We start from the raw sequence: 9666 nt of genomic DNA, 5'->3' as shown, positions 1-9666 counted from the left end.
CATGTTTCTTCGTTGGCATGTCTAGGCCGCGAAAGTCTTGATTGGTTTTTCAAAGAATCAGGCGTTTTGATTGGTATACACGTGCGAGCGGTCAAAACAAAGTCAGTTAAATTGTCAGTAAAAGCATCTTATTTGTTTTCTGTGGCTCCTGAGCGAAATCAACGATTAAGGTCACGGGGGTAAATTATTAATAAAAATGGCGCATTTAAATAATGAATTTATTTTAATCACTTAATTTTTTTTAAATAATAAGTTTATCAATTAAATTAATTAAGTTATGTAAGGAAATAAATTAATTTCTGTAATTTATTTTGATAAATCATAAGATTTCCAATTAAACAACCCCCTGGTTTCTAAAAATTCGCGGAAAGATCAAGGGAATATCGGTAACCCTTTTGAACAGACAAAATACGGGTATTATTATGGAGACTAGTCGTTAACCCATTGAAAAACCCACGGGGTCACCCGTGCTTTATATATTGAATTTCGTGCTTTTGTAACAAAAAGTCAAAGAGACGCACGAACAGACAGACGGAATACGGCTATTATTAAAGAGACTAGTCGTTAATTCGTGGAAAAATCCGCGGGGTCGCCCGTTCTTTGAATTTACCCGTCGCAACAAAGTGTACAAAAATATGTTGCATTTGGTATTGGTGCACATTTTAAAAATTTCGTGATTCCGTTACGGGACGCGGCTCTCGCGGACACACAGACAAAATACGGCTATTATTAAAGAGACTAGTCGTTAGCCCGTGGAAATATCCACGGGGTCGCCCGTCCTTTAAATAAACCCGTTGCAACAAAGTGGACAATATATTGCATTTAATATTGATACGCATTTTAAAAATTTCGTGTTTCCGTTACGGGACACGGCTTTCGCGGACACACAGACAGACAGACGACGGCTATTATAATAGAGATAGTTTTGTGCCTCTTTGACAACAATAGAAAGTCATTAAAATTAGCGAGGAGATCACACTCCACCATATGGTCTCCTAAGGCAAAAACATTTACATGGCAAACAAAGTTAATCTTAATTTGAATTTTGTAGGAAAGTGTATTTTACATCAGCCACTTACATGATTTTTTTCATGATCTTCCCTTTGATTTCCCTTGGCGGCAATTCAATATGGGTGAATGAATTTTACCAAAGCCCCGGGTTAACCCAAGCCATGTGAGGAAAATTGGAGAGATGGCACAATGTGGTGTGTGGGCCATTGGATGTTGCTCAGGGAGTGTCTGGTGGGTCGTAAATAGTCTAGGATCACCCATCATCAAGCCATGGCCCCTCCTGGAAATAATAGACAGGGTATAACCCTGGATATTTGTGAGGCTAGTCATTTGAAATATGCACATCTATCTATCTAGCTATCTATTTTATTCGGAACATTTTTTTATCAGGTGGGAGAAAAAAACACTTATCTTATCCTGTTTATACTATGTTGAGAAATAGTAATTTAACATTCGAAATAATAAATTCAAAATAATAAAGCAAATATAAAGCAACATTTCTAATCATTCAACAAGAAGTAAATCCATTAAACTTCTAGCTATAGACTTTCTGTTAGGACTACCTCATTTGGTCTCAAATCTATACGTTACCAATCTATTATTAATTGGAACAATATCCAACAACACTTTCACTAATACGACCTAGCCTCTCTAACTCTAAAACAACTAAAAAAAATCTGCAAAACTTATCCTCTGGATTGCTATAACATTAGGGACTTTACGAAATGACGACGAAAACCGGAACGGCAACGGAAGCACAAGTTTTTTCGACCGTTGCCGTCGCCGCACTCTCAACTTCCATAAAACTTACATTACGTTTTTTCTTGGCGGGAACCAGACTGTTTGTTTACTTTATCGAAATATGCCAAAACTCAAGACAGTTCGAGAAGTAATTCTCTTAGCCCATGCTAACCGTTTGGTAAATGATGACGAATGTTTGCTCCTCTATGACCTGAACAGATCTTCGCATCTTGACCTTCGCTATAACAACTAAGAAAAATGTGATTTGGATTTACTGAATGAAGATGACTGTAAAAGTGAATTCAGATTTTGTAAAGGGGACATATACGGCTTTTGTGATGTTTTTGAACTGCTTGACAAAGTCAGATGCTACAATGGAGTGGTTGCGCAAAAAGAAGAAGCTCTTTGCATATTTTTGAAGAGACTTGCACACCCTTGTAGGTACCAAATCTTATGTTTAGGTTTGGAAGGCCAGTCCTTCAAATATGCATGATATCAAATCATATTTTGAATGTCATTTATGAGAATTGGGGCTTTTTGCTTTCGAATATGCAGCGAAATTGGCTTTCTAGACAGAACCTGGAGTTATTTGCAAATATTGTCCATGCAAAAGAAGCTCCACTTGATAACTGCTGGTGATTCGTAGATGGGACTACAAAGCCTGTAAGTCGCCCTGGGCAACACCAAAGAGTGCTGTATAATGGTCACAAAAGATACCATTGCAATAAATTCCAGTCCGTAATTGCACCAAATGGTCTCGTAGCAAACCTTTATGGTCCTGTTGAGAGGAGGAGGCATGATAGTAGTATGTTAGCAGATTCAGGCTTATTTAATCAACTTCGTCAACATTCATTCGATAGAAATAACCAGCCTCTGTGTATTTATGGTGATCCGGCATACCCCCTGAGAGTTCACCTGCAATCAGGTTTCAAAGGTGCTAATATTACTCAGGACCAAAAATTGTGGAACACAAGAATGAGCTCAGTTAGAGCGTCGGTTGTGTGAGTATTTGGAGACATAATTAATTTTTTCAAATTTATGGACTTCAAGAAAAATCTGAAAATTGGGATGAGCCCTGTGGCTAAAAAGCCCTGTGGCTAAAATATATTTATATATATATATATATATAATATATAGTATAGGGATAATAATTGAAAAAAACTTTCTTGCAGACTCTATTTAAATGAAAACACAAGAAACAGTCCTTGAAAAATGAAATGTAATGAAATGTTTTGTCTTATGAAAAACTGTTAATTGTCAAAAATGTGATTTCGATACAGATACAGATAATCTTTTATCTAAATGAAAGTTTACAAAAATTAAACTGAATAAGTACAAGGAAGTATTAATAAACTATCACAACCAGCAGGAGACCTCTCAAAACAGCCCGGAGGCCAGTTAAAAGATGCGAGTAGGACCTTGTAAAATCTCTGAACTTTTTCTGGGTTGCATGCATGCATGCATGCAAAAAAAATTCTACAAACTTCAATACCGTCCTAAAAAAAAAAAAGAAGAAGAAGAAGAAGAAGAAGAAGAAGAAGAAGAAGAAGAAGAAGAAGAAGAAGAAGAAGAAGAAGAAGAAGAAGAAGAAGAAGAAGAAGAAGAAGAAGAAGAAGAAGAAGAAGAAGAAGAAGAAGAAGAAGAAGAAGAAGAAGAAGAAGAAGAAGAAGAAGAAGAAGAAGAAGAAGAAGAAGAAGAAGAAGAAGAAGAAGAAGAAGAAGAAGAAGAAGAAGAAGAAGAAGAAGAAGAAGAAGAAGAAGAAGAAGAAGAAGAAGAAGAAGAAGAAGAAGAAGAAGAAGAAGAAGAAGAAGAAGAAGAAGAAGAAGAAGAAGAAGAAGAAGAAGAAGAAGAAGAAGAAGAAGAAGAAGAAGAAGAAGAAGAAGAAGAAGAAGAAGAAGAAGAAGAAGAAGAAGAAGAAGAAGAAAAAGAAGAAGACAAATAGCTGGAGTTGATAAACCCGTACTAGGTTAAATGTATTATTCAAGAAAATAGTTTTTAAAATTAATTTTAAATACATTAAAAGATTGCGAGTTTCGAATTTGAACAGGAAGACTGTTCCAGAGAACTGGACCAGAAACCCTAAACATATTGCCACCATAAGGTTAGACCTGTTATGATGAAGTGTAAGTAGGTCTGAAACAGTACCTAAATAAAAAATATTTTCCCTATTAATCAATCTATCACTGCGTGCGTTGTGAATAAAATGAGTTGGTGTAAACCAACTTGAATAAAAACTTAAATGCCATAAACAATATGAGAATAAATTAGACTATTATAAACATTTTTAAGCACATAATAGTAATAATAAGTGGTCATCAAGAAGATTTTAAAGAAAACATGCCGGAGATAGTTGGAAGAAGGTGCTTGAAGATAAAGGAGTTAATAAAGTTTATATATAAGTTATTTATCAAGTAAATCTTATTTTAAACTATCAAAAACAGTTCTTTAAGAACTTCGCTACCACATAGTAAGTTTATTTTTATTTTTATAGTTTTTTGAATCATTAGTGTCTGTTTTTCTTTTCTTTTTCGGGCATTGTTCGGGTTTCTTTGGGGCTTTTCGGTCAAATACCTGATTTTTTTTTAAAACGCCGAACTCGCCCGAAAAAGCCCGCACTTCTTACGGCGTATGCGGCTTATCGGCACCCTCGTGCTCATTGAACAGATTTTTTGTTTTTTTAATTTGCTTTTAAAAACCAAAGGGAAAATATTTTTGTATATATCTAAAAAAAGTATATTCAGATTTTCCCTGTTCCATATTGTTTGTGACAAGACTCTTTCTCCCGAGGAGACAGTTAAAGCAGAAGCAATCAACAGCTGTAACCCCAAGATATGGTTGCCTTTTTTGTTAAAACTTGCCGTGTCAACAGTAATAAAAAGAAAAATTAATAATAATTTGCTGAATTTTACAGAAATGATATGCCAAATCGTCTGGTCTGATTATGATGGTTGCTTACCAGACAATGTTATTAAAGCGTTAAAAGCTGTCAAATTTGATGGCTTTGAATACATTAAGGTAGCATTAAGAATTTCAGCCACTTTACCGTCATATCCTGTGAATGTGAACGTTCCTTTTTTTCTTTACGTAGACTTTAAGACTACACTAGGCGCATCACGGTTTAGGATCGTTTAAATGGAATTGCGCTCATGTACATCCATAAGGAAATCATGCCTAACATAGATGCTGTTAGGTCGGTATACAATAAGCAACCGGAGGCTAACTTTTTCCTAACCCTATTTTTCTATGTAATTGGTCATTGTTTTTGTTATGTTTGTGTTTTATTGTGCTGTCCATGGCTGGTGTAATCATTTGATTCACCTAGTCATGCCGATGAAGCCTGATATTGGCAGAAACAGCAAGAGTTTATAAATATTGAAATACATTCACAATTGTCTCACTTTATTGTAGTTAATCCCTGTTAATCTCTGTTGTTGTTTTTGATTGATAAACAGTTTAAGTTCTACATTTTTAGAAAACTTTCCAGGCTCAAATAAGGAAAATTCAGAAACATTTCAGGCTCAAATTATCAAAATTTTAAGAAACTCCAGACTCGACCAAATGCTTATGTTTCTTATAAAAAACGTGTAAGACAAAGAGTTGTTTCTTATAAAAAAAAATGTTCTTAGGAGATTTTCTAGTAGCTTAGCGTTTCTTTTCGTCAATTTTAATGATAACTAGATGAATCGAAAGACAATTTACGGCGATTTTGTACCCGCAAAGCTCGAATTAGCGAAATCTTTTGGAGCTTTGCCCCAGACCCCACTTGGGGGCCTTACAAAATATTGCTGCTGCGCAGCAATACTTGGAATAAGTCCTCAAAAACTCTGGATCCGCCCCTGCTTGTCCATGCGAAGTGCTTCCACTTTATTCGCCGCCATTTTGTCTTAGCGCACAATTAAAGTTTGAGAGTATTACATTTGGTTCGTGAAATTTGGAGTCAATAGCTATACGTCGTATACGTCGAAACCACATTTCTTGACAATTAACAATTTTTCATAAGCCAAAACATCACATTTCATCATTTCCGCGGTAAAAATATTGTATTTTTTAAAAAAATCGTTGATTTGAGCAATTACTTTTAGATTTCATTTCATTTCACTTTGATTTGAAGCAAAGTTGATTTCATTTTGTTTCATTTCACTTTGATTTAAAGCAAAGTTGATTTCATTTCGTTTCATTTCATTTGTTCTAAAGAAAGTTAATTTATTTTTTTATTTGTAGATTATTTTTTTTTGCATGGCAGTTGTCGGCCACCATACAGGTGTGTTGTTTAGATTATTTAGTAGAGAAATAAATTTGGGTGTATAACGACTTTTTAGCCGTTTCTTCAGAGCTAAATTTTCCTTAAACACTAAGTGTGTTGTTGTGTCTTGTACCAGAAAATATGTTCTTTAAGCACTTATTTTGCAAGAATATATTTCGAAAAATGGGTCAGAAGTTTAGAATATCCTAAGAACATGTCTAAGCTTGATAGTTTGTTTTCTATGACGTAAACAATTGATGCTAAGTCATGTTAAGAACAAATTGAGAATAATGAGGATTTTGACATTTGTCAAAAAAGTTAAGAACATCGAGGCTGACACTAAAACACACTATTCTTATAAAAACAGCGTGTGTATCCTACTTTATTTAGAGAAGCTTTCGCGAGAGAAACTTCCGCAAGAAAAAAAGTTCGCGAAATTTTTTGGATAAACTTTCGCGAATGAAGAAACCCGCAAATTTTTGCGCGATAAACTTTCGCGAACAAGGATTTTTCAGTTAGAAAAAACTTCTAAATTCTTAGCATAATTGAAATCTTTCTTGAAATAAGAAAGTTTAGGTCAAGGGTTTCTTGTTGCGCATGTGCAAGGTAAAAAACTTTTTTTGTATATAGGTAACTGCGGAGCCATGCAGCCAGGTAATTTAAGTTTTTGATTTTTAAAGAGTCAATTGTACAGTTTAGCCGATGTATTTGTATGATAATTTATTTTCAATTAATCTTTTGTGTAGCTAAGTCCATGTTTCTTCACATTGATTTTTGACGATGCGTTTTTTTGACATAATTAGCAGTGATATTAAAAGATGCGTCCGTTGTTTCTGTGTGAATGTTAATAACGGTAATGTGTACATTGCATTGTTTTATTTTATGACGTCGCTGTAAATTCATTGCAATGTCGAATAATAGGCAATGCTTTGAAATAATTTAATGGATAAACTTTCGCGAATGAATAAATTCGGAAACTTCGGAATGAAGGAACTCACACATTTTTACGAGATAAACTTTCGCGAAAATGGCGAAAAATCGCGAAAGTTTCTCTCGCGATAGTTTCTCCAATCCAATTGCTTTCTCCAGTGGAAAAGAACTTATATTGTAAAAAGTAATTTTTCCGTTGCTACTGTTTTTAACGCTACTACGAAGTGAGTGATGCAGTGTTGATGTCGTTATAAAAACCTTAACGTAAACATCTGTTAAGTTACGATCTTTTGAAATATGTGCGATTCTTAAATTCGAAAACACTGCATTGTTATCATGCATAGTTTTTTCTTGACTATAAGTTTGAGTCTGTACGGCAAACTGTTCTTTAAATATTTTGGATTAAATTGTTGTTAAATTGTTAATAACAACATTTATTTTGTAGGTGCTAAATCAAACGATCCAAGTCATCCTGACTATGTACCAAGCTTATTTAAGTACAATACTCCTTCTGTATCTGACTGTGAACCAGGACCATCACGAAAAAGAAGTATTGATCGGTACCAACGTGCTCAAAAGTTTAAGGCGATAAAATACAGCATAGTGAATCATTGGACATGCAAGAGGAGGAAGATTATGGAGCTACAAAGTCATTTGTGGATAAAGGTAGCTTGTTGGTCTTAGCTATGTATTTATTTGAAAGTAATTAAGAATACAAAGTATGTAGCTAGGTAGCTTATGTTATATTTTATGCTAAAATATATTAAACAATTACATTTTTATGTTTTTAGGAACTCAAACAACAACAGAAGATAACATCAAAGCACTGGAAGAGGAAATTTGCAGACTCAAAAATAAAAACACAGAACTTTTGATAAAAGTTAATGAAAAATAATTAGCACAGGATCCTCAACAAAAGTCTCAACAATGTCCTATGAAAATCTTTAATGCAGCGATAAAATGTTCCTATTTTACACAGGATTGAAGAATGTTGCTGATTTTGATTGGTTTTTTTTTTCATTATTTCAAGATAATGTTGAGAAAGTTTGTGATATCTCTATGAAAGATCATCTCTTGATAATACTGGTTAAGTTAAGGCTTGGATTACTTAACAAGGACCTAGCACACAGATTTGGCATTTCTTTTCAAAAAGTTTCCAAGATATATAGATCATGGTTGCCAATCATTGCTGAAAATGTACAGTTCTTAATTGTTTGGCCTCAGAGGCACATAGTACGAAGTAATTTACCAGCAGCTTTTCATAAAAAGTTCCTGAACTGTGTTGTCATAATTGATTGCACAGAAATTTTTATTGAAAGACCATTTGGTTTAAATGCACGTGCTCAAACATGGTCGAACTTTAAACATACAAACACAATAAAATACCTTATTGGTATAACACCGTCAGGTTCTGTCAGTTTTTTGTCACGTGGTTGGGGTGGACGTGTGTCCGACAAAGATATAACAAATAAAAGTGGATTTTTAAATAAATTTATGCATGGGGATTGTGTTATGGCTGATCGTGGTTTCACTATAGAAGAAGAACTTTGCATATCACTTTGTATATTGGTAACTTCGGTTAAATTGTCGTACATTTTTTGACTTTGTGTCATTTCATAATCAATAAATCTTTTTTTGCCTGTAACATCCAAAGTAATATCATCGAAATTTATTGCTTCTGGTAAATAAAGAGTGGTGAGGGGTTCTGGCAGATTACAAATTTTGTTTTCACTGTCACCTCCTCAGCAGTATCAGTTGCACTTGTGTCATAAGCATCAGGAAGTATATCTCTAACCTTTAAAATAGCTGATTCCTTGCTAATATTTTTTAATTCTAACATTTTACTCTTTTTGAATTCACATGAACCAGCCATAGGATCGTCGAAGCTATATGGTTTTTCATCTTGACTGTTTTGATTTTCAACTACTACTGGAACTTTTTGTGCAAATTTGGGCCTGGAGAAATTAATTTCAGTCAATGGAGCAGGAATTGCTTGTCTCCTTGATTTTTTCCAACTGCATAGAGTACTAGTGCAAGCAACTTTATTTAATCCCAACTGAGTGCATGCTTGAAGTTTAAATAACAAAGCTGCCACGTGACTGCGTACTGATCCTAATCTATACAATATAATTAATTGATCATTGTCAAGTTATGTTTCTGTAAAACGTTTTATGTGATGTAGAAGAAGCAGATAAATTGTCAGTATTTCTGAAGTAATGTTTGCCATGCTTACCCTGCCATACACTTGCAATTAGCAGTAAAGATCCACCCTCCAGACTTCTTTACTGCAACCCATACTTCGTAGCATTGTTGTTTCTGTCCTTGTCTCTGACTAGGCAATACCTAAAAGTGAAAAGAAACATGTTTAAAATATTTATTAGTTTCATATGGCTAGCTAGCTGTATTTAGAAAGAATACCTTCCTCAGATTTAATAAAACAATAATCACAATTATTGTCGATTGCATGGTAAAATACGTCCTGTACATGACCACTCACATAAAAGTTATAGGCTTCCAACGATCTGCATGCTTTCATAGCTTCATGCGAGAATTCACTTGGAGTATTGATCAGATATTGGTACATATCACCCCAAGTTAAATCAGGCATTAAAGCAACATTATTACTCCAGTTCTCCAGTATATAAGGATCAGGCAATATTGTCTCGTCGGATAAAGTTAATTTCTTTTTATATTGTTTTCTATCATCCTCGTGCATAGAGGCATAATATTCAGATCACTTC

General features: G+C 34.3%; 2 protein-coding genes across 2 annotated transcripts in view; both read left to right on the top strand.

Annotated features, from left to right (window-relative positions):
- LOC130636062 (phenylalanine--tRNA ligase beta subunit-like) overlaps positions 1 to 9666 on the top strand; it is a 74327-nt gene that overhangs the window by 8544 nt on the left and 56117 nt on the right. The gene's annotated exons all lie outside the window — the stretch shown is intronic.
- LOC130636903 (uncharacterized) lies at positions 7886 to 8527 on the top strand. Its single transcript, XM_057446753.1, has one exon. The coding sequence runs from the start codon at positions 7886 to 7888 to the stop codon at positions 8525 to 8527; it is 642 nt and encodes a 213-aa protein (XP_057302736.1).

Source organism: Hydractinia symbiolongicarpus, chromosome 3, assembly GCF_029227915.1.
Source record: "Hydractinia symbiolongicarpus strain clone_291-10 chromosome 3, HSymV2.1, whole genome shotgun sequence".
Taxonomy (NCBI): domain Eukaryota; kingdom Metazoa; phylum Cnidaria; class Hydrozoa; order Anthoathecata; family Hydractiniidae; genus Hydractinia; species Hydractinia symbiolongicarpus.
The sequence above is the reverse complement of the archived record's forward strand: the minus strand, read 5'-3'. Positions and strand labels throughout refer to the sequence as shown.